This window comes from Falco peregrinus, chromosome 5, assembly GCF_023634155.1.
Source record: "Falco peregrinus isolate bFalPer1 chromosome 5, bFalPer1.pri, whole genome shotgun sequence".
NCBI lineage: Eukaryota > Metazoa > Chordata > Aves > Falconiformes > Falconidae > Falco > Falco peregrinus.
In genome coordinates this window covers 34,914,514-34,940,908 of record NC_073725.1, presented here as the reverse complement: position 1 = coordinate 34,940,908, position 26,395 = coordinate 34,914,514, and the positions used below count along the sequence as shown (strand labels likewise).

Below are 26,395 nucleotides of genomic sequence, written 5' to 3'. Positions count from 1 at the left end.
GAACTCTATGCATCTCAAAGGCTGTTTCTGTCCTCCTTTGAAGAAAGTGCCATATATACATATATAGAAACAGTATCCCTTCCAGTTTAAGAGGAAGGTTTGAAACCGGAATTGGCCTGTAACAATCCAAATTGACCTTGAAAATCTACTAAACAGCCTACGTATTTCCCAGATTTGATGAACCAATTATGATAAATATAGTCCTAATTCAATGAGGTTTTTTTGGATGCTCAGAGTTTGGTACAAAATTTAGTATGCCTGTGTAGCCAGAGGTGCCTAATGACTCAGGAATACAAAATAATTGCCATTAAAAGCCTTCATTGAATTTTTATATACCCTTCTTGGCCTGAGGGTCATCACAGCTTTCATATGTGCATGGTCCCCAGGCTGACCACGATGAGGTCTCACACTCTGTAGGACAGGGGATATGGCACAGCTGGGAGGTGCTGGGAAGGGGTCCCGTACACAGCTTACGGTCCACTGGCCTCGAGGCTGTCAAAACAAAGTCAACACATTTCTTATGTGTCAGTGGTCACAATCCTCAGCTCTAAGAAGACAAAACATCCCTTCATTCTGAAAGGCTGCTATCTCATCATTTTAATCTGATGAAGTGATGGAAAAATGCCTGTCTAGAAAAAATGAAACAGAAGTCAGTTTACTCTCTGCATGAACAGAGCCAAATCCGATTATGTGGAGTCAGGAAGACTGTAGATATTGGAGCACCCTCACGGACCTAGGCCTTTCATTTAATGAATAGATTATGTTACTACAATTGTTGTTCACATTGCACTCCATGTAAATTGATGTCCTGCTGTCTTATTTGAGTATGTCTTCACTTAAGAAACTGAAAAAAAAGCTGTATAAATCCCTTTGCTCTTATATGATACTATAACTTCAAAAGCCTGGTTAATTAGTATTTAGAAGATTATTTTTAAGCTATAACCAGAAACACAGTTAAAATTAGGATGAAATTTTGTTTTTTCTTTTACTCTAAAGACCTTCAAGTGCACAGTCAGCAATAAGATTTTTGCATTAGCTGCTTTAGTTCAAGAAAGGTTTTGTTTTGGATACATATATGGTTTGCATAAATTAAAATATATATGTAAAATATATTTAAAATAATTAAAACTCTGCAAAAGTCAATTGGTATTTTTTCATTAAAGAATTATTAATCTATAAAGACACATGTGAAGGCAGATTCTTCTGTACTTTAAGGATCAATAAGCCCTGGAACAGGCTAAAATCACCCGTTTCCTTCCATACTTTTTTCTTTTAAATTCCCAGGTTACACAAATAATGAGACAACTATAATAGGTGCCAGAGTAAGGCACAGAACTCTAAACCAAAATGTACCATTTCATTACAAGCAAGATTTTAATTCTCTTTCATAACATAGGACTCGAAAAAATATTACACTAAGAGAATAACTGCTATAAGGCAAAGTGAAGCCTGCCATATTTATTCATTTTGATTGATTGAAGAAACATGCAATTCCTTAACTTAAAACACTCTCATCCTACTCCCTCAGCATTCTTTCACAGGAAAATTACCTCATTAATTTTCTGCCACCACTACAAATAGTCTATTTTGATGGAAAGAGCTCTCTGGTGAAACATATTCTGAAAGAAGTTCAGAATATGACAAAATTTCCTTCTGAAAAATGAGATCACTAACCACAGATACATCATAAAAGTAAACATCAGGTTGTTAAGGTATGGTCTCATTTGTAGATATGTGTGTGTCTTTCCATTTAGGCTTTCTAAGTAGATGATCTTTCCAGTTACAGAAAAAGCATTCAATTCTCTACTTCTTAAGGGGAAAAGGAAATGGCAAATCATCACCCTATTCTGGTTTCCAGTGTTGCCTCCTTTGTCACAGTTTTACACTATGTTGCTCCACATAACGAAGGCATGAAGATGGCAGATAGTCATTTAACCTTACTGCCTCCAGCTCACCAATCTCTCAACACAAAATAATACAGCAACAAATATTCCAACATTTGCATAATGCTATGTCAGAATTAAATTTTATGACAGCACATTAAATTTTACAGTAAGTTTGACGTGCGCACCTAACATGCATAATAATCTACATAATATGCATATCTTGTGTAAAACATGGATATATATAAACATAATTTGCCTGTAATTGAATTTGTATTGAATAGTTCCTAATAATAAAAAGAAAAAGAGTAAGTAATTGCTAACCATACTTTTTTAACCTTGATTTAATCGGGGAATTACCCAAGTGAGACAGTTGAAATTAAGGGTCAATTACACCCCTGAGATGCAGCCCTGCTTCAGGGAACACAGAAAGTGTTCTGAGGAATGCTGTGCTTCATCTCCAGCCTGCATCAGGGTAAAAGCACTTACCATCACACTAGTTCATTGGATGTTACTCAGGAAAATAACAAAGGCCCATCATCAGGAAGCTTTAAATAGATGATTTTCATATCCCAGATGTTCCATATTGCAACCAGATTTTTTTTTAAGAGTATGCTAATAGAAGGTATTACTGCTACTGTAAAAATTCATTTAGCTTCAAGCTAAATTTGTGATGGTCCTGAAACTGTAAAATATGAGGAAATGTGACTGTGTTTGGCTTTAAAGAGGGTTACTTAAGTAACAGGAATGCTATTTCTATTTTTTTTTTTTTTTGGAGGTACCAGTAAGAACTCCAGGTCTTGTCAGCAAATGTTGTTAAATAAACTTATCATGAAAACACCGTCTGAAAATATCTGCCTTTTCCATCACTCACCAGAGTGTAGGGGAAGGAAGAAGTGCTTTGGGGACAGGTAAGTGCTATCAATAAATTTCTCAATATGCTAAAATATTTTTGAAATGGTGTTCTTAGAACATAAGTGATGTACAAATGTCTGCTACCAGATCTGTTATATATTGCTTTTAAAACAAAACAAAAAAAATCAACAGTAGGACAGGACAGGCAAATTATATTCCAGATTATTAAAAAGTGTTTTCACCATCAAACACTCAGAGTGTATTTCACCCAGGATTACTCAGAATTCTTTCTTTGAGATGACAGTAAAATAAGAAAACTTATCGTTGCCTGAGTATCTTATGAACTTCTTGCTCCTGTTGATTTGACTGGATTTCTTTCAGCATCAAAAAAAGTATAAATAAGATCATCTTTTGCTGTTCATTATTTAGCAAAGATGCTTTCAAAGAAAATTATGCTCGATGCAGAAATTTACAGTTTAAGACCTTGTCTTACCTCTGTTCTTTCAGACTCTTTTGTGGCAGAAATGAAGATTCTTTATTCCTTGGAAGTGATGCTAAATGCTGATTAGATTGTGTGTAATAGTACAAGCTCTGTGTGGAGTTTGACCAAATTTTGGGCCAAAAATGGAAAGAAAAGTGAATGCGTTTTCATAACATCTCTTTCTCCTTCAGTCTAACTAAAACATTAGTCTCAGTTCTGAATGAATTTCAGGTTTGAGGTGGTGACCTAAAAACTAAAATGAGATTATATCGCTCTGTCCTCAAAATCAACTAGTATATTAGGAAATTTTAGCTGAATATATTTTATACCCTTGTTAGACACCTTCCTGAATGTCTGCATTTTACAAAGAACTGAAAAGAAAAAACACAGTTGTTTTCTTAAGCATTTGCTACATTTACTGAGGTCTCAACCTCCCTGTTCTTCTTCAGAAGCCCTCAAGAAACTAGTGCCCAGCAACAACCAGGCTGTCAAGGAGGGTGAAATTGTATGTGGCTGCATCAGTATGAGCAGACACAACTTCATATTCCTCCTTGTGGTCATTTGTCACACCAGTTTCACAGCAAGAAGCAGGAGCAAATTTCTTCAACCAAAGTGTTCTCGCTCAAAAAAGCAAGAAAAACCCAAGCCCAAAACACATTATGACCAGCAATGAAAGAATACATATTCTTCCCCATTCTCTACAATGCTGGATGCTGTCATCAAAAGACAGTAGATAATTCAGGACCTGATCCTCTAATCAACTGCACAACTCCATGCTTGTAAGCAGTTCCTCTCTGTTTAACAAGACAATGAGCCAGCGTTTGCAGATGTAAATTTATGCCTATAAAGAAACTTTCCTCCCATCCTCATTCTGCATCAACGGTTTCAAAGGTACTTGGATAAAGATGACACAATCTTCCTCATAGGCTTACCTTGAGAAAAACTTTGCGACTAAACCAGTTAAACAGGTGAACAGAGATGAAACAATTTAAGTCAGTGGCAAGTAAATGGCAGAATGACAGGGACCTCCAGGAATCTTGATTGTCAGCTGCCTAATTGCTACACCAAATACTCCCTCAAGACTAAATTCATGAATTCAGATAGAAGATAGTACAGACCAAAATGCCATGAGGGATTCTGGTTCAGCTAGGTATTAAAAGTTCAGATTCTTACTGGAGCCCTAACTTGGTGTTTAAATCTACAAAAGGAACTGGAAATAACAGCTGTGATGAACGCAATGAAGCAATTCCCAGTGCTCAAAATCAAGAGGAAAATCAGCCACTTGTTAAATGGTTCAGGAGTTGAGCAGGGACCTGTCCTAGCATCCTGGCTGGCTCATGAACTTTGTTAGTTTGAGTTTAGGCCTGTCGCTTTCAAAGCGATCTGAAATTTACTGAAAGTGCACAGATCAGTTAAAATATTTCAGAGTTATATAAACATGTTAATTATACACATACAGCCAAGATAGTTTCCCTGAAAGGGATGTTGCCTCCTTTGGACACTTTTGGTTGAAAGGCCAGGTGAGAGGCCTTAATTTACCTACCTGTTATTTCAAAAGTGATCGATAGCAGAGGTGCAGCACTAGCCTTCGACTTGCTCTGTGACTGACTTTCTGAAATAACAGGGAAACACCACCGTGAGTATATGAGAACGGAGGTCTTCCAAGCAGCCTTAGTGAGACAGCATTCACTACAGCCAACAGCAAACCACACTGAAATGAAGGTGTTTCCCCACAGCTGGTAGGTGTCTCCCTGGGCTTTTTCCCATCCTTAAATTACTCATAGTTTTCAAATAGTATTGTTTTAGAGGCACTGATATCCTTGCTTCTAGGAGGGCCTGGGGAACAGCTCTTGCCCACACCAAGATGGAAGGGAAGAGAGAGGCAGAATGAGTGGAGAAGCACATCTTCTGAAAATCTGCCCCCTAATACGGAAACACCCCAGAGCTCCCTTTTAAACTAAGACCCACTTCACCCTTAGTTTGAGCTCTTGAAAAATTGTTCTCATGTTTATGCATCCAAAGAGTAGTTACATTTTAATCAGCTTTCTGGGGCCTGCAGAGATTACCTCCTGATGGGCTCCGCGTATTCCTGTCACAGTCTGATAAGGGCAGATTTCACACTTGCCTAAGCCGGCGACACTTCACAGCCTACCAAAATCCTAATCATCATTCTGAACAGTAAGCTGCCACTGATTTTATTGTTACCTCTCCTTAGCCGGGAGGTTTTACTCCTTTACTGCAAGGCAGGGGCATCTAAACTTTGTTCAGCAGAGGCGATTTACTAAAAGCCCTTGGGCGGAAGCTGATTTGCATTAAATGAAGAGGCTTGAAAGCTGCTTCTTTAATAAATACAGATGTGGGGCCCATGGAGCACACAAGTCACATCCTACTGATCCGAACAGTCACGCTGAAATGCATGTCAGCATTAATATTCCCCACAAACTCTACCTCCATGGCAAGTTTGAGAGTACCTTTAACTCACAGCAGAAACCTCACTACCCTGCGGTTTGGTCAGCTCTGGTCTAAATGTATTACACATGACTTGTATAATGATGTTGCTTTTCCTGAAATATGTGGCTATATTTATTTATTTATTAATAATACCACGTGTTCATATGAAACAGCTACAGAACAGGATAAAATTTAATTAACAAGCTAAACGCATTTAGTGTAATTCACTAATTTCTAAATCTATAGTGCTACATTAGTATGCAGAAGTAGACATAACACAAAATACTCAAGTGTTGTTCTCAAGCACATATATTACCAAATGAATTAAAGATTTTGTCTCCTAAGCTAGTCTCTTTTCTTAAGATGCTGTACAAGCTGTAACAGTACCAAGGAATAATCTCTTCTGCCTCTGAGTTAGGGAAAAAAAAAAAAACCACAAAATTATACTGGCTTGAAGTCCTGAAAGTGATTTAAGAACTTGACCAAATCAAGAAAAGAAAAATAAATAAAAACAATTCCCTGAGAATGACATCTAGCCGTATTTTTACATATTTCTATATTGAGCTTACATGCCAGAATTGACATACTCCATCTGCACATCAAACCACAAGGTGCATCACCCAGGTGAAGGACACACAGGAAATTTACAGTAAAGGAAGGAACTGAATCTGGGATTTCTGCCCCAGTTTCTCATGCTCTATCTTACTAAGAAACATCATTCACATAAGACACTATTTTTCAATAGATATTCAGAAATAGCAATTTGTAGCTAGGAACCAATATTTTCAGCATAGAGAATGAAATCTCTGCTACTGCAATTAAGCATTTTCATCTGAACTAGAAAATAATAAACTGCAAGATAAGGCTTTCATGACAGAAGACAGTGGCTGTCAAGGAGTCCTGGCATGCTGGAGTGCTCTGATTTCACACTAATTCAATTGCAAGTGAATCAAATTTACCTTCTTTTTCCTTGAGGGTATTTAAATAGGAGAGGAGATTTTCATTAGCTTGCACACAGTACATTTCACGGGTTTGAATGCCACCTCCGCACAGCGCCGTCTGATTTCCTCGCCGCTTGTCCTGTTGGCTAAGTAGAGGATCGACGCGGCATTCTGTCCACTCTGTGGTCCGCCAACCATACCTGGATCAAATTTTGTTAACTGGGTCTTCAGAAGCCATTTTACACAGCATTACATTATACAAGCTGAAACACCTTAACAGCTTTATTCATTTTCTAAAAGGCCTGAGCCCCGCAATTTCTTGCACACAGAGATATGTTGTCTGATATTTTATGTGAGTGAAAACTTTTCCTCTATTATTTCTTATTTGAAATTATTACTTTTTAGGAAGATCCTTTCTGTTCAGTTCCTGAAACATACTGCACATATAAATACTTTATTAGAGGGAAGAAAAACTTGACATACAGACACATAAACTCTATATTCAGATAAGCTGTCAATATTGTGACTCAGCATTTGTTTAGAACTAGACAATTTATATGAACCAAAGCAAAGATTTCAAAAAAATGTGCACACTGAGAAACAGAAGAGTCAGAAAAGGAGAAGGGACAAAGCCACAACCACCGAAAGCCTCCTGTTCTTTTTTGATATGAGACAGAAGTTTCTCTTGAATATCAAGGTAAAACTATAATTGTATTTTTTTATTATTACTTCAGAAAAACCTTTCAGTAAGTTTCTTTTTCACTGTCAAGAGGAAGATGGCTCTGCAGTACTGAAGCATCTCTGCTGGGTACTGATGAATGATGAGAAGCTGTGAGCTTTCTAATCAGTGAATGCACAGCAAAAATCTGTGACTCCCAGTTAAACCCCAATCAGGATTACAAACCACAAGAAATGCCACAGAATTCTCTACCCAACAAGGACTTTAAGGCTAAATCAAGCAAACTGCTTCCTAAGGTGGCTGGAGATGGGGAAAGATGACATTTCAACTCTTAAATGAAAAATATGTACTGCAGTCAAAGATGCTTAGCATCGAATGACATTTCCCCAGACCCTCTTCTCAGTCTGATAAAGAAAAAGCACAGCTGGAACTTTAATATTAATCTTGATTTGTTGATAAGGATTACAGCAATCTCTTGAATTGTAAAGTGCTTGCTGTCATTTCTCCTAAACTTTAAACAGGGTTAATTTATTTACTGTCACTGTTAGTCTCTCCCACTTTCCATTTGGGACCCAGTTGCCTTTGTTGGGCTGAATAGGAGTCTCACTAAAAAAGTCTGGCTGCTAAATAGATGTTTATCACCGCTTTCCTGTATTCAGAATTTTGTCTGCAGACAAGTACTTCAGAAAACCATGATTTTGGTAGAAACATTATGTAGGGAAAAGACCACTGACAAATTAAGACAAGTAATTTATTATGTCTTGACTGAGCCTGCATATGCATAAACGTTCTCTTTCAAAAATGAAAAAAATACATATTTGTTACTTTTTCTGTATTTAGATGAGGAAATGGTTTAACTATAAAGCAGCTATTTGCTTCTTCAGACTTTTAAGAAGAGCACTGAATAAGAAGAGCACTGAACACAGAGGAGAAAAAGAAATAAAATCAAACCTATTATCTCCTTAGTAATAGTTTGATTGATATTCCATTACCAGCCCTGCACGCTAATTTGAATTCTTCATTTTAGTATAAGGAGAACTGAAATGAACCAACTTACGTAATGCACGGTGCCACACCATCTCCTTGAGAAACACACTGCTCTGTTTCTTCTAATTGTGGGCATTCACTGTCACTGCCGATAGGGAGCTGTTTAATGGTCCGTGATCTTGTACGATTCCCCTTAGGGGTTGTCATGTCAAAGCAGGTTTTGGAGCAGGGGGTCCACTCTGACCACTCTGACACCTGGCACTCCTTCGTGATCACACAGGACTGGAATGTAATGGGCAACTTGTCTTGTTTGCAGAAGCTGTAATAACAGAACATTACAATTTTCAGCACACATATTCACAGACAGTCATGAACTCCTACAGAAATGCAGTATCTGTTGCAACATGCAAAGTCGGTAAATATTTGTAAAGCTGTTAAGGTCCGGTCCACATGTATTTGATCCCCAAAAGTCAGGCAAAACAGCTTGTTGTTAAAGTGACTGAAATTAGATATATTTTTTGTTATAGTTAGAAACAACCATTACTGCCATATCTGTGATCAAAATTAAAATATAAATCTTCATACATATATAGAAGTGCAAAAGACGAAGTAAATACAATTTTCACTGCTTATCTTTTATTTTTAGGTATACTCAATTATTTTTTCTTGGAACAAAAATGAACCAGAGGATTAATAACAGAGATGGCTATACAATGTTCTTGAAGAGAACCAAGTGCTCAAGGTCATCTTCTCATTTCCAGAGTAAAAATTGTTTAAAAACACAATGTCAAATATACTGAATACTTGGTCACTAGTAATTTGCTTTGCTAACAGCTGGTATATTGCCACAGTGATGCCTCATGGTCTAAAAAGGGAATAATCTCTACCTTAAAGCAGAGCTTTCCCTGCTGCAGTGAATCCATAGCTTTAATTTCCTGTTCCTCGTGAAGGCTGTCATGTAATTTCCATTCCCCATCTGATTGCTTCATTCATATATTACATATGTTGTCAGCAACATTTTCTCCTTCTAAATGCCTCTGCATTTTTAAATGCTATATTCTAACTAGAAACTAACATTTCTACTGTAAAGCTTGATTCACAATAGGAAAATGAGCAATAGAGAAGCTAAACTATAATTAAAGTGATCATAACTTTAACTCCTTAATTATAATTGCAACATAAATATATTTACCATGACTGTCTTGGAATGAAATTCTGGCTTCTGAAGTAGTTAAACAGGGAGGAAAAAGATTTATTAGCACTGCAGACGACACAATGAAACACTGTTCAGTACCAGTCCTATGGTAGGCTCAATGAAGGCTCATTTTCTTCCTTTTAATAGAACACATTTTGAAATAAAAGAGAATAAGGAATATTTATAACAATTTTGTTGCCATACAAAATTTTGCCCTACCCATATATCCAAGATCATGTTGAACCGCTATTAGCAAAATTTTGTAATACTAGAACAAGGGATACTTGATGAGACTAATGAGATTTAAAAACACGACAAACAAAGTATTTCTATATACAAGAGCAATTCTGCAGCTTGTTAACAGAAGGTCCTGGTTGTAGAGACAGTGTCAGCACGTTCAGAGAGAGGTTGGATGGATTTGTGGGCAATAGGTCTATATGTGGGTACTAAAATGACAAGGTGGGATATATTAGCCACCATCCCTAATACGTTGGCTCAGGATACTGGAGAAATACAAAGGGAATGGGCTGCAAAAGGCAGCCAGGCCTCTTATGCTTGGTCTTTACATAGCATCTCCTTTTACCGCTGCTGGAGCCAATAGGCCCGAGACACTTCTGGGCTCGACAGACCACAGGAGTTTACTCAGTAGGGGATTTCTTATGTTCTTGTTACGTTAAAGGGGTGTTGTTGGTGGAGAAACCCTAACACATGACATACAACATTTATTCTGCTTAAGGACAGAAACTACACCCTGTTTCAGATGAAAGACACGCAAAGCTTTTGAGAAAATTGTTCTTTAATAATGGACTTTTTTCACTTTCATGTAACCCCGTCTGTCATCAGACTACAGTACTGTCAAATGCTGTATAGGAGTTTATGTACCTTTGCCAAAACATATAGACTCATTTATCCAACAAAGACACACATTGTAATGACTTGAGAATAGATCTATTCCTCATGGATTCTGAGATGGGCAAAAGATTGGAAAAAAAAAACTTTTTAACAGAGAGTTGTCAATCAACTCCACTTAAAAATTAAGGCAAGCCCTGCGAATTAATGATATCTATTAATTTTTAAAGGTTATAGTCACTTCCTGAAAGATTACTATAGGTACTAGACACTTTTCAGACTCCAAGTGCTACTAGATCATTCACAAAGAATTCAACATAGGTGTTACTGCAACTTTAGATTAGAAAATTTCATTTCACAGATCCTTAAACTGTTATTGCCATATATGCAAAAAGACTTCCTGAAGTTTCATGCTTTTCAGTAGCCTTGTAATCTTGAATACCATGATGCTGAAAGTCCCTCTGTGGGTCATGATGCAAAATGTTTTTATAAATTTAGACCTAGATTTGCTCACAGGACTCAACTGAAGGGTTATTTGGGCAGTGGCATAGATTTAGGAGGCTAGTACCTTCTACTTCATACTAATTTTATTATTTTTTTTTAATTAAAAGCTGTTGTCAATATAGCTTTTGTAAGTAGAATGGTCATTTTATCTTGTTTGTTATCAATTAATTCCATATGCAGGTACAAAGAGGACCCAAACAGAATTGTACTATATTACTAATACCATTCATTACTTATGATCCTCGATAGAAGTAAAGCAATAGAGTTAAAGCATGCCTCACTTCAAATATTTACTTATAAAATTAATTTTAAATAAGCTATAAAACTATTAAGTTCTAAAGTTCTTGTAACCAGATCATAAATATTACTAAGGAGACAAACAAGAGGCAAAGTGAGTTATCCATTTATTTCCTTGCTTGCTTGTTAAAACTATGCACCACTTGCAGTGTTATGTAAATACCAACTAACTGATACTGTTCTAAGTCACCAGCAAACAATCTCTTTACTGTTATACATACTGTCATATTATGTTTTTGAGAGGGCAAAGAAAGTTACAATTGGCAAAAGAAGTGTCAGACAAGCAAATTAGCTGCTCTTTCTTCTTTTAACACTTGGTTTTCCTTGAACAATTTAGAGAAACAGAGCACTAATTACAAATGGCTATTATCAAGAGTTTGCCTTCACGTTGCAGGCAGCAGCAGAAGTGTTGCATTCTAGATCACAGAGGGACTAGGGAAGCATCACATTTAAACTCCCAGTATTACAAATCTGTCTAAACAAGACCTAGTTAAAACTCTTTAGTTAAGTAAATTATTATGGAAGTGCTTCAATCTCTTTGAAGGGAACAAAGTAGTCTCCAGAGCAGATTACAAATCTTTTCCCTCACTACCACCTTTCCCTGTCCCAAGTGCATGTATATCTATTATCTGCAACTAAACTACTCTACGCTTAATTACATGTTGCATCCCTACATATCCCCCTTTCCCAGAAAATTTAGGAACAATGTATTTGATGTTCCAAAGTCCCCTCTCATTTTTCAAAGATCTTTTCTCTTCTCTTACTATTCTTGACACTTGTAAAAGATCTTCAAAAGATTTTCAAACTTTATCTTATCAAGAGAAACAGATGTTTCTCATACCTTTCAGTGCAGGTGACTATATATAGACAGACATTCATAATTAAACTTACTAATTGTGTATTGTATAAAAATGTTAACTCTGAAAGATGCACATGCCATTTTAAAAGTTCAGTGTATGCAATACATTAGCTGAGAAGGCTGGTCACATTTCCTTTAAATGTCTGATCCAAGAAACTGCATAGATTGATCCTTCATTGAAACTTGGGAATGTCTTTGTTACACAAAATAGCATCTTCTGGGTCTGGTACCTAATGTTAGAGATTTGGTCTCCGCAAATAATTTAAAGCAAAGCTTAATTTCATGTAAATCGCTCTGCACTTGCTGATGGATTTATGCATCTGATTTAGTTACTCAGTTGGATGAATCTTCTCACAGGAGAAAAAAGCAAATGAGCAGGTAACAGATCAGAAGATAAAAACAGACAGCTCACATTCGTGTCATGATACCAGCCAAACCACTAGAAGTTCTGCATCAAACATCTCCATGCTCTGCGTACTTTCAGTAACATCTAAGTATACACTATATACAAAGTCAGCCATTCAAAAAGTACAGGGAATACACATAATCCTCACTATCGACCCATATAGTTCTTTCCAGATAACAGCTTGGAAAGCTCAAAGAAAAGTACATGAGTTGCATTAAAATTCTCTTATAAGTCAACAGAGCAAACTGCCTACAAGAACAGGTAGCATAAGAGTAACATGTAAAGTCTGTGGGTACTTTCTCTCAATCCAGTAAATACATTCAAAGGACAGTGCTCTAAGTGTCTGTCTTTTGGCAGGGAAGAGGACATTATACGATTTGAAGTAAGGCTGTGTTTTGAGAAAGTACCATTTCAGACAATACATAGATACAATGGGGAACTGACACTTAAAGTATATAAGCATGTAGATGACACAGTGGAAAGAGAAGGCAATCCCATGCAAACAAAAACATCCCAGGGGATAAACGAACCCTATTGCTATTAAGCCAACATCAAACCTATTCCTGACCTCAAATACTTAGATGAGATAAATGAAAAAAAAAAAGTAATGCTGGTTCAAAGGGCAAAATATGGAACATAATTGCTGCTCAACCTCTTTTGGGGATGTGTGGTCAGCAATTTGTGTCTACTCACGTTCTGTAGCCTCCTTTTTGCTCTTACTGCAATAAATAAAAACTAAATGTTGCTTTAGATAGGAAGGTTCCCCTTGGGGATTTCAAAGTAATTTACGGGGTAACTAAGGCTATACAGACACAGATTGAAGCTTGAGGCACAAGCTTGGAGTAAATTGCATGTATGGTACCCACGTACAAATGAGCAAGGTGTGCAGCTGAAAGCAGTCTCCTCATTGGAAGATAAGCTTGCAAATGTGTGATAAAATCAGATTAGTCAAGAGGCAAAATATTTATTTCTGAGGTATCCTAAATTTCTATTAGAAAGTAAATCATGCTTTTACAATTTTAAAAATCCAGACAACTTAATTTTGTATGCCAATGGCCCATTTCAGCGTCTGTAATCTCAGTCTCAAAATTTACCTTTTAAGTTGTGTAGAAAAGTCGTGGAAGGGATCATTGGAATTTCCTCCTCTATAAGCCCAACTAGAAAAAAAATCTTTTTTTTCCTAAATTTGTCCAATAAATAAAGCCATGCATACTACATGCATAAAGCCAAATACTTGGTAATGCATGACCATAGGACTGGTCTCTAAATTTATGCATAATAAATAGGAAAAATAAATGTGTTTTAAGCAAGGCAACAGGACTCATTTTACTCCATAAGCTATACATGTACAAGTAAGGGGTTTTCTGCTTTTGCTGGTTTCTTCCATAACATATTGGACTGATAACTGGCAAGAAGAGTTAACAAGAAAAGATGAACAGCAGCATGAGAATGGCTGAGTGGTTCTAACTAATAATCCATGCAGTCTGTTACCTGCCTTGGCAGTAGCAAATGGAGGGTGAAAATTGAAAGACAGCAAGTATTCGGTCACATTTTCCCAGCATACACACTGGTTTTCCAGCAAACTGTGGCTTAAAGAATTCCTGCACACAAGTTGTATCTTTGCACTGAAGAGCCCTTTATACAGTTTTCCTCCGTGAATTAGTGCAAATGCTTTCGAATCCAGATAAGATTTTGGCATCTACATAATCTTGGAAACAATGGGTTACACACTTTTTTTTACTTGTTAATAACTGCAGTTAGTTATTTTTGCTTTAAAGTTGCTCTGTAAATTTCACTTTCTGACTTCAGACCTTACTCTACTTCAGACCATACTCTACTCACTTGCTCTGTAGCATTTGTGAGCTTAGGGATTTCTATAAGCTGTCTCCTCAAGTGTCTCTGTTAGGTCCAAGAGTTCCTTTCCACTTAATCTCATTTTACTTGAACACAGTTATATTCTGCAATTACAGATCCTTTCTACTGCATGTGCAACTTTGAGATGTAAAACTGGCCTGGATTTAAGGGTTGTTCAAGATTCACTCTGAGGACACTCCCAAAATATCTGCACATTGTTATATCTGGATAATCTATAAATTAATGGAATTACGAGTCCACAGATCTAAGGTATTAAGGAGACACCATTTTGAAGATCAGTTTGCTGCTTTCCCAATACAGCTGCTCTTCATGTTCAAATGTAAAAGAGCTCCAATGTGAGGGTTGCAATTTAAACCTAAAATTGTATTGTCTTTTACAATAAATTCAATTTATTCACCCAGTGATGATATTTAAGAACTGCTATTTACTGTTTTTACCTATAATTTAAAGTAATAAAACCCAACTGACAAGGTTAATGCAAGCCAAACAGTCTCTTTAATAATTCTTGTTGGCATTATTTTGCCATATTTTTTCCATTCCTTCACCGTTATCAACATTCGGCTTTGGTTTTCTTTAATGAAATGTTCACAGCTATTATTCCTTGTTTTCATTCACTGTATAAATTCTCCTGGAATTCTGAGGTATTTACTTTTTCTCCAGATGACTTCCCATTTGATTACATACAGAGATGTCCATTGTTCTGAAATGAACAACATGGCTATGATTCAGGAGAGATACTGATGCCAACATAAACTTCTGGCACTCATGAGAAACAAAAGCCATGGGTTTGAGGTAGACTGAAAAGGACTTAAGTGGAATTTTACCTGTAAATTGAAAACTGACCTTTCATGCACAGATTTGTGCCTCTGAAGTTCCCTGCACCTGCACCTACACCTACAACAGGCTGCTCAAGCCCTGGCATGTCTGACCTACGCTCAGCCCTAGTGTGGAAAGCAGACACTCCCATGTCTCACCATCCTCATGAGAGCTCAGCGCAGCAGGCGTTATTAAGAGACACTAAACAGACATCGACCTTTTCAGACACCACACACAAAAAAATAGGAAGAAAATTTGTGTTCTTCCTCCCCTTACATCTCTCATACTATATAGTACCACAGGGATTAGATATCACATGCCCTTCGTGATCAGGACGGGGTCTGGGGTCAGAACGTGCTCTGTCTGCTGAGAAGTTCAACAACCGCACCTTTGGGGAAGAAAATTGTCATTCTTTTTGAAGAAGGCTACTCCATTTTCAGCAAAAAATACAAGCTCTGCTTGTATTCCAAAGCAAAACCCCAACAACATAATTATGTTTTGAACACTCAAGACTGACTGACTGAATTAAAAGCTTGAGAGGAGTGAAGAAGACATAACCAAAACCTAAGCTAACTGGCTGGAAGAAACCCATACTGAGTATGATATGAGGAGATTCAGCAGTTCAGCAGAAAAAGTGAGCTGCTTCTGAAAGTTTCAGATCAAAGCAGGATCAACATGCTAAAGAAATCCAGGATCATTTAACAGGTTTTTAAGTGGCTTCATCTAAACACTAAGGAAGAAGAGCCAAGACTATCTGGCAGATAAAAGAAAACACAGCAGGGCTCCCTCAGAGCAGAATGATTTAACCATTTCCTGGCCTTGAATGTCCTGTACACCATCAAGCATCTCCCACAACCAGCTGCATCATCAGGAACCATGAGAGTCTCTCTAGAAGTCTTGCTGATCTCATGAGACATTACATCATTGGATACCATTAGGAAAATGGGTTTCAGTGTTTCCTACCGGCCACAAGATGAAAACTATTGACACACAAGCCCATTTGACCTAACAAACTTGTCTGCAGAAAGACTTGGAACAGTGACAAATTGCTTAGAGAACACCAAAACTAGATGTTACTTTAGCACTTGAAAACCAAAATTACACACACAAACACAAATACACAGAAGCAGGCTCGTCGAGGCTGCATTTTTGACCAAAGGGCAAACTAAAGCTAGAGGAAGCTTCTGGAAAAGTATCAGAAAGTAGATTTGTGATTTAAAAGAAAAGCAAAATTAAAAACCCCACCAAAACAAACCACTAAGCTGGACAGTGTCCTTGCAAGACATCCTACAGCTATGAATTAACATTGACCCAACTCCCAAAGAACCTTTAAAACAATAAATAAATGAAACCAGGATTTGAATACAAGCATATTTTAATTTTCTCAGTAGATTGCTTAAAGTTTGCTTACATGTCAGTAGACTGCTGAAAGAAACATGAGACTATATGGAACACTTTCCAAAGGCCACATCGGCTTCCTTTAACTGCAACCTCACAGTGAAGGAGTAAAACATGTCCCGCACCACCCACCCTAGAAAAGCTCAGGCTTACACTGCTGGCAAATCTGACCACCCGTGGGCAGTGCCACAGCCTGGATCCTCACATCCTCTGACAGAACTACCTCAAGAAATAATCTGGTCAGCTCAGAAGGTCAAATGAACCTTTGAAATACATGTAGCTATGTGTGCAATTTTCTACGGCAGCCTTGAATGATCACTCTACCAGTCAGGAGGCCTGACAAAATCCAGTAATATTCATGCTGAATATTAATCTTCTGTGTTATTTGGGACTAAATCCAGATCTTAATATTCAAGATGTAGGGTCTCCTTGGTCCTTATCTGACCACCATAAAGCCTTAAAAGATGGTCAGTATGAGTAACAGGGATTTTGGAGTCAGCATACAGAGACAAGAATCAAGCACGATGTCCCAATGAGTTGCAACAAGCTATTTATCTTCTATGCAGTGTTCTTCTCAGGGTTTATACAGCCTGTTGGATACATTAACCCCTAAAGCAAACAAACAAACTCTATACCATTCTTGGATCAAAGGTATAGCTGCATTTTGAAAGATACTGTGATAAACTCTTTGGTATAAAGAAAAACACAGTTGATTTTCTCATAAATAAAATTAAATGAAAAAAGAATCTGTTTAATGAGCAGGTACTAGACAGCAGGAATCATAGAAAAGTGATTTAGATCTAGAGTTTAGATAACCCCCATGAGTTACTCTGAAGATGTAAACTGGAATTTGTGAAGTCTAGTTGTCCTTGAGAGTTTGGTTGGTACACACTTGTTTCTTTAAAGCAGTTAGTGAAAATACAGTGCCTGTACCTTTTCCTAGTGGCAAAATGTAACAAGTATCCCTCACGATATAGTCCTGATTAATTTTTCCCTAAAGCTGCACTGTTTAGTATTGGTCATGTTGTACATTGTTCTGAGAAACTGTTAGTACCACACAGTATAATGGGCTGTTATAATCACACCAACAATGAGGCCACTTTTCTTCATTTACAATTCAAGTACTGTCCACCTAAGTCCTTTTCACAAGACTACTTTCCCATGATTCTTTCACAACTTTAATTCTGCCAACAATTATGCACAGCCAGAAATGTTTTGAAAAAAACAAAACCACTCAGGCTTTCTACATTATGGGAGAAAAAACAGTGATTACAGCTACTGTGTCATGGAAAAATATGTTAGCTAATACAGGCAAAGCAAGAAGTTTTACTCCACCCAAACAGCTGCTGTGGGGTTGTTGCAGATACCAGGAGCATCTGAGCAGACAAGAAAGCAGAAAGTATTAGGAAAAGATACTGTCTTTCACAATCCAATGGTACAGTGACATGCATGCACATCCCATGCTACATGCTACAGGTAATTTTAAAACTGATAAAGTTATTTGGCAAAAGTCATCTAGAATAAATGAATTCTTAAAGCTTATTTTGGGAGGGTAATTTCCCTTTTTCAGTGGGAATTTTTGTTAAATAGCATTAACCAGCATTTATTTTGATCCTAACAGTTAGATTCATGGGGTTATTAACAAAGAAAAAATAACAGAATGCCAAACTTCATGAATAAAAATATGCAATATTGAAGTTAAAATAATTTTTAAAAATACTGAAAATTATATTACTAATAGTAGTTTTGTTTCAGGTATTATTTTAGATGTTTTTCCCCTGTATTGATGCTTAGCTGTAACAATATCACTGGTTTCATTTCAGTCTCCAACATTTAGAAAAAAGTGGTCAGTATTAGAAGGCATGCTGAACATTTTATTTTCAGTGGGACCACTGAAAATTCAGCACTGAAGTACCCAACTCAGCCATTCTGGGGATCTGCATCTCAATCTCTTACCAAATTAAGGCTAGAAATTCAACATAGCATCCATTCATAGAATTCATTTGTTCATGCATGGGATTTATGGCCACAAGAGATTATCAGAACAGGTGGTTCGACCCCCATTACATTACAGGCTATTATATTTTGCTGAGGAAGACCAATTACATGTATTTGAATAAAAAATGTATTCTAGAAAGGCATCCAGTCTTGATGCTTTGTACAGAAATATATGAATGTCATACATCTAAATGACAGAACTATATGAAAAGAGTTCACTATATGAAAAGAGTTAAAATATGGCATGGAGAAAGAAATGGTTCATTGATGTTGTTTCAATTATTCAGCACAGTGTGTACGTTTCCATCTTAAATCTAGATCTTGGCATGGTATGTCAAATGTATAGCAATACTGACACGCGACTGTCAAAACAGCAGCCTCGGTAAGAGATGGAGCAGGTACTTAGAATAGAAAGGAACACTCAGTGAATAGTATTATACATATTCACAGAAACTACTTTCTTCACCAAAATCACATTAAAAATATATGGGATGCTTCTGACTTTCAAATTCGTGGAAATTCTAAAAGCACAGTGGAAAACAGAAAGCAATATGATTGTGTCCTCTTTCTCTAATAACATTATGCATTTTTATTATCCCAATGCATCTGACAATTACCTTGCAGTTTTTACCTATTAGGAGGTTTTTCTTCCAAGATGACTCTTCCCTGTTCTCCATTGTTAACAGCATGCGCTCTATATGACCCCAAGTTAATTTATCAAGGTAATTGTATATAGCTTATTATCCAAAGATGTGATATTTACAGGTGTGCTGTTAGTGAACCACTTACAGCTTCTCAACCCTTAAAGTGTGGTGAGCTTGTTCTACAAAAACAGCCTTTCCAGTAACATAAAAAACACCTGTAGACATGCATACTTCCGTCTGGCCCTCAATGAGCAAGTGAAAGGTTGCTTATGCTCCTTCATCTCTACAACACTATTCCCTCACCTTCCCACAGTTTGTCCCCTTGAAGCTACTGGGCCTTAGCCACCACCACATTCATACAGATTACCCATTCTGCCTCTTGCCTCATGGCACAGTTCAGAGAGGTACTGAGAATCTTTTAAGACTTTTTCTAAGTAAGGAGTATATTATAGGGTCCAACAAACTAAGCTGCTGTATTATATGTCTGAATGTCTCTTTTGTTTGCTGTCTAACAGCGTATACCTCAGGGTGACTTGTCTGCTTCTTCAGATCAATGGCATAAAGAAAGTAACAGGCTTATGCTGTTATTTTTTTTTTTTTATCTTCCTCCTTCACACAGCCTATAATTTAAAAGAAGAGTGAGAGTCCATAAAGTGGATGGAGGCATTTGTTGCATGATTTGGAAGGTCAGCACTTGGATTAGGAGGTTTCAGGACCTGGGAAGATGGACAAAAGTTAAAATGGCATCCTAGAGGAGCAGATTCTTTTTTTCTGCCAACCCATCTGGAGTATCACTTGCTCATCAGCCTGCATGTTCAGTTCGCCATTCTTTAATTCCTCAGCCCCTGGTTATCCAGCTTAAGACTTGTGGCCAGTAGTGAATATAGTGGCTGTGCTTTAAGCAAATACTATCTAAAAAAAAAAAAAAAAACCAACAAAAAAAAGACCAAACTGATGAAAAAACAGGCATTATATACTCTCAAACTGAATGCCCAAAATTTGCAAGACAATTCAATAATTTTGGCCCTACTGTCATCTCTCCTGTCTCAGCTATAATATTGGAATAAATAAAAGCTCAGACTCTCCCAAACTTGAAAGCTAGTAAAGCACTGCAATGACACCATGATGGAAACTTCCAAGAGAGTTTAATTCATTACAAGGGGTGGATATAGTTTGCTAGCTATTGCATGAATGCACAGAATGAGTGAGGAGGATGAAAAGAAATAACAAATAATTACTTTCTGAGAAGCACAGAGGTGAAACAAATGAAACATGATCATATGATCAAGTGCATAAAGGAGCTAAAACTAATCCACTGAGGAACTTGTCAGCATTTCTTAAATTTTGGATCCTTTTCTTTCCCATTATGTTTCACTGCTGTTACTGCATAAGGTTATTTCCCAACAAAGAATAAAAGCCCTAAATATATCTAAAATTTTACTGTTGTTTCTTGAATTCTCACTTCAAGTTATCAGTAATGTTCAGCTTCACAAACAGGTTTCTGCCACAGAGGTGCTGCCATGAGAATATTAACCAGTTCTGGGGGCTGCAGCTGGTGGGGATGGTTTCCTACTTGGTCTCCTCCATTTCTCCCCTCATTCCTACAGGGTTTTTTTTGTCCCAGTTTAAGCAAGATAAAAAAAACGATATCCAAATGATAGAGAAAGGAAATAGCACAGAAATCCCTGGGGCTTTTGTTGTTTGTTGTTTTGTTTGGGTGTTTTTAATAGGCAGTTTCATCCCTGTAGAACCGCTTTGACTACAGCCCCCTTTGCAGCTATTTGAGCTAAGTGATTCTTAGCAGTTGCAGGCTGCCCCCATGCCTGTGGACCAACTGCTACAGGGGATCTTCATGTACTTTGTCAGAAGATTTCAAAATCTTTGCTGAAGTGCAGAAACATACAGGCCAAGAAGATACTCTAGTTCCATGTTCCTACAGTTACAAACGTCTGTGCTCATAACCTGCTCCAGTTCTGAATATCAAATTCTTTCCCCAATCCAGTCGGTACTCAACAAAACATTTCAGTAAAATGGCTGTATGAATTAAACACTGCTAAAACAAAATATTTTTTTCTTAGACCTCCCCAAAAAGTCTGGTCAGGAAGACAATTAGGAGCAAATGTTTGAGAATCAATAGTAACAATTTGGCAGAGTAGGAGAATGCAAAACCAGAGTATATATTACAATAGAAAATGACAAGTTTAACATGAGGCACAATCACAACTTGTAATAGTGCAAACAGATTTGTAACTCAACATGAACTTTCACATACATTTTACGTTTCTCCACATTGACAGTTCGTTGCCTAACAGCTCTCTGTGAGACCTCTGGCATACTCTACTTTCACCAAAACTGAGAAGAAAACATTTCAGAGGATCAGTACTGTCCTCTACACTAACAGCAACACTGCCCAGGTTTTTTTAGCTATCTAGAGCAGTCATGTAAATCACCTTTAATTACTGAATTCTTTCTTCTCCAACATTTCTATTATTAAGATATTTTCATTGTACCAGAATTTCAAACTAAGGGAAACATAAGGCAAATACAGGCCATGTAACTCATACATTATTGCAGAATGAGCAATACAAAATCCAATATTTCATCCTTCACGGAAGACTATGTATTGTTCACTTGGCAATAAAATGTATAAATTACACTTTGATTTTCTTGTTTCACTTCTCTTTACCCTGCCTGGTGTGCTGATGTGTCAAGAGAATTTGCCTTTTTGAAGTTTTGCTGACAGCGTTACAGACCTATTTTCTCCGGAGCACCCTTCTGAAACTTGTTTTTTTGAAACCCTTTTTATACTATACTAATTTTGCTACCTCTGCAAAAAGTATTACTCGCCTGAGGGTTTTTCTTCTTCTTTCAGTCATGCTGCCAGGGGGCTGATTGTTTCTGATTGCTAAAGTCAAAACTCCCTGAAAATGGACTATTCAAGCTGAAGAGCATTTCACACAAGCACAGCACGTTTTAGAGTCACCTTAGTTGTCTACATTATTTAGTAACACAGTTACTATGTGATGAAGATTATAAAATCATTTGAGCAGGCTGCATTGACAACCTGGGCAGAAAAATAATTCTATTACTTAAGATTCTGGAATGCAATCACAGAATCAATCATTGGACTACTTAGTGGAGAGTGCAGCTTAAATGAAACAGAAATATAGGTGATATACATAGGTCTCTCAAAGCTAAGGTATCAGTGCTGGAATTTCTCACATGAGTCATTTAACCAAATTTTCTTGTTTTCACTATCCAACTGGAAAAAAGATTCTATGTTAAGCTTGATGTGAAGACCATTAGAAATCCTTTGTGCATTTACAACATTAAATTATATCCATTAGACATCAAAATGCCCACTGCACCATTTGTATCATTTTCTCCTCTGAAGAATCACTCCTACATTGTATTATCTATTGTTTCACTGCCTCAAGCAAGAGGATTTTATCCATTTTCCTGCTACAGACTGAAGTGTGCATATATATATGTATACACTGAGGTATCTGAAATTAAGATAGCATTACTGATATGCATGAATTCAAAAATGAGTGTAAAGATTATAAGTATATCATTGACTTCCAATTAAAATATTACTTTCTTTTATGATTTATCAGAGCCTCAGCATATGAATGTTTCCCTGCCCCCCATTTTTTTTTTACTTCTAAAAAATATTTTTTTGACATGGTAGTTCTGAATTATTTGTTGAACCTTACAAAAACTTGGGAACTTTCAAACAGGGCACCTGGCTGCTATCTACTAGCAACTGATATGCTTAATAAATTATTCCCTGTATTTAAAGGGTAATGATGTTTCTGGGTTAGGCAGTGTGGGCTGCATGATGTAAGGCTGGAAAAGGAAAGGATAAAGGCAACCTCTTTCTGTACCAGCACTGAGACAGTGCCTCAGCCAACACCTGGGACTGCCTGAGCAAACTGATTTTGAGATTCCTTGTGCAGATAATCATCCAAACATGGGTCAAAATATGAAAGAACCATAGAAAAACCAGAGCTATGAAAAGACTGCAAAAATGCATGCAGTCAACCCCTTCCCTAACCAAAAATTACTCAAGGTGTGCCGTTACTCACACATGCATTTCTAGCCTATTATAAACCTTCGAGGATGGAGGTGCCACGCATTCCCCAGGCAATCTTTTCCAGAGCTTCACTATTCCCAGTATTGAGAAGTCTAACCTCGTGCAGCACTGCTGTGATTAGCCCATTATTGCTTTTCCTATACAATCAGAATACAGAGAGAATAGCTTGTTCCATTCTTCTTTGTGACGGGTTTTTACATACTCATAGACACTAGACGTCTTCACTTGCATGTCCCTCCTTCCAACTAAACAAAATTTTTCTGTTCTTCCCTGAAGCCAGGGACGCCTCATCATACCTCTCATCATTTTACTGTTTTACTGCTGAATCCTATCTTGAAAGGATATATATACTCAAAAAATATTAACTATATTAACTACACTTGAAAAACTATAATATATAATTTTATTAGAGGAAAATAGAGAGGAAAGTTCGAAGCGATTGCAAGTTCTATGACAGAATGTTTAACTGGCACAACAAAAACTCCAAAGTAAAATACCCTGAAAAAAGTTCATAAACAGGGACATAGCAGCAATGGATGTCAGCCTCATTCAGCAAGATATCTTAGTCATTTCACAGTTGAAGTAAAACTGAATAATCATGCATTGAACTAGAGGGAAGGAAATAGAAATAGTCACACGAAAGACAGAGAAAGGTAAACTATACTGAAAGAGTTTTGAGTTGGACAAAAACATTCTGGAGGATAATTAGGGGGAAAAAATGAGCTAGCACAAGAATGCCAGGTAAAACAAACAAGTGGAAGATAATACAGTTGTAGAAATGTAGCCAGAAGCCTATAAAAAGTTATCAAAACATCTGAGACTGCCAAAACTCTTGAAAAGTAAAATAATAAATAAATTATTTTTTTCAAAATGTCAGAAAAAACAGATAGACAGAATAAAAACGTAGATAAGAGAGAAAAAGAGGAAGTACGTGGAAGGAACAGAGAGATTTCACAGTCCTTCCAGGAATTTTGCTATAGGAATCAAGAAGGACAAATAGTATTTCATGCTCTTCTATTTCAAAACAAAAGGTACTGGAAAGAATAGATACTGACTTCTCATGCATCAGATTTCTCTGTTTTCTGCTTTTACTGTGAGTCTGACCTAGCCCAGCTTCCTGTTAAGTCTTTGTGCCCAGAACTTTAAAAGCAGTAACATCACCTCTTCCAAACACACACGACTTGTTAGAGAGAGAAAACCTGCCCGAGCCCACAGAAAGAGAGCAGGCATTTGAAAAATATCTTCAAGCTTTTGGAGGAAATCTGTTTAGACAAAGAGAGGCTAGGGAGTTACCATAGTTTAACAGTGCATATTTATATGATGCTTAGTATGATCACCAGCACAGTTTGCATGTTTCATGTCACAGAAACACCATGAGCTTGATAAGGGATGTTCATAATGGAAATAGCATGTGCCCCATATTGAGATTCGGGCTTGTGTAAAATAACACATGTGCACTTCTGCATGCTTTACCTTCAACAGAGAAAAAGATGTGCAGACTAATAAACAGTGATTACCTCAGAGCAGCAGTTTTCCCATTTCTGTGGGTGCAAGTGACCTGCCTGGTTTGGTAACCAATTTGTATGTCCCAGTATTTGTTCTCCTGTCTATTCTGTCTGTTTCGATTCCTCTTCTTCTTAATTAACTCATGAGTCTCGGGATCTCGAACTGCCTTTTCTCTGTCCTTTTCCTTGTCTTTATTCTTCCCGCGTTTCCTTGCTTGCCTTATTTGTCTTGAATGGGGCACTGAGCATGCGCTCCAGGGTCCCACATTTAGGCTATACAGGCTTTCTTCAGCAGCACACGGGCTAGACTGACAGATCTGAAATTCGGTGAGGTTAGGACAAGCAGATCCACCAAACTGTGGTGGAGCCACAACATGCCGAGTTCGATGCTGAAGCCCATTGCCACAGGTCTTTGAACATTCTGACCAGGGGGCGAATTCAGCCACGATGCAATCCTGCCGGCATGGGATGAGGCATGCCTGCTCCTGGCGGGGCTTGGGCTCAAAGTACTCGCAGATGACATCCTCAGCTGGCACCCCATTGGATTTCTGGATACAGGTGATGTCCCTTGTCTGAATCCCTTCCTCCCCTCTGAGGCACTCCAGGGGCTTCTCGTGGCTGCGGGACAGAACGGGCTGGCACTGGTTCCAGCTGCCAATCTGCCAGTCATACAGCTCCTTGTGCCAGTCGCAGACCCGAAAACAGCTCTGCTGGTTGTCTGGCCGCTCCGGCTGCTTGCAGTTTGTCGGCAGCGTGGTCCAGCCCTCCACATGGGCGCACCACACCGCTCGCGTCTGGATGCCACCTGGACCACATTCATCACCCATGCATCTCCCCCATGGACCTGGAAAACAAGAGAAGATGCTAACATTGCACACTTAAGTGTTTTTCTGCTGTGATGCAAAACTGAGCTCACAGAACCAGTTTTGCATTTCCTGTTCCTCTAAGAATTTCTTTCCTGGAAACTTAGAAAGCACAATATAAGTATGGGATCATTCTTCATCCTCTATTTTGATGATGACAGATATATTTCACTTTTTATCCTAGGGAAATTGAATATTTACTTACAAGGAATTAATCACACAGAGAACTAAGACCTGAGCAATCACAAAGTGATCATGGAGTTTTGACTAGCAAGACGGGAGTCAAAGTCTGCCTCTCCAAGGCAGGAATCTAATCTACTTTCTCTGCATAAATACCCTTTACTGGACTGTTTTGGTTTTTCCTTCACATTTCTACTGCACTACTCTCTACACCTTGATGCCAAATAATATTGTGTTCTCTTCATTCCATATTGTATTAAATAGTAAGAATAACAAAAGAATACATTTTGAAAAACAAAGGTAATTTTAGGTAGGTCACTTCTATTCTTTCATTTATTATAACTAAAATAAAAATTAAAACCAGTTAAGGAGTGTTTGTTCCACACAATCTGTGAAATTATTATACAGAGTGAGTTCTTGAAGACATACCAGAGACATACCGGCTGATAACTCTCCAAAGAACAGAAGTTATTGAATCACAGAATAGCAGGTTGGAAGACACCTCAAGGATCATCTTGTCCAACCTTTTCTGGCAAAAGTACAGTCCAGACAACATGGCCCAGCACCCTGTCCAGCTGCATTGAAAGTGTCCGGTTTTGGAGAATCCACCACTTCCCTGGGGAGATTATTCCA

The 26,395-nt window shown here is 37.6% G+C and overlaps 1 protein-coding gene across 1 annotated transcript in view; it reads right to left on the bottom strand.

Annotated features, from left to right (window-relative positions):
• Nucleotides 1-26,395, bottom strand: part of THSD7A (thrombospondin type 1 domain containing 7A) — a 287,968-nt gene that overhangs the window by 100,717 nt on the left and 160,856 nt on the right. The window contains exons 4-7 of the mRNA XM_055804369.1: nucleotides 24,732-25,563; nucleotides 8,348-8,596; nucleotides 6,630-6,811; nucleotides 337-492 (exon numbers count right to left, since the gene is read on the bottom strand). Coding sequence (XP_055660344.1) covers nucleotides 337-492; nucleotides 6,630-6,811; nucleotides 8,348-8,596; nucleotides 24,732-25,563 — 1,419 coding nt within the window. The remainder of the gene's footprint in view (nucleotides 1-336; nucleotides 493-6,629; nucleotides 6,812-8,347; nucleotides 8,597-24,731; nucleotides 25,564-26,395) is intronic.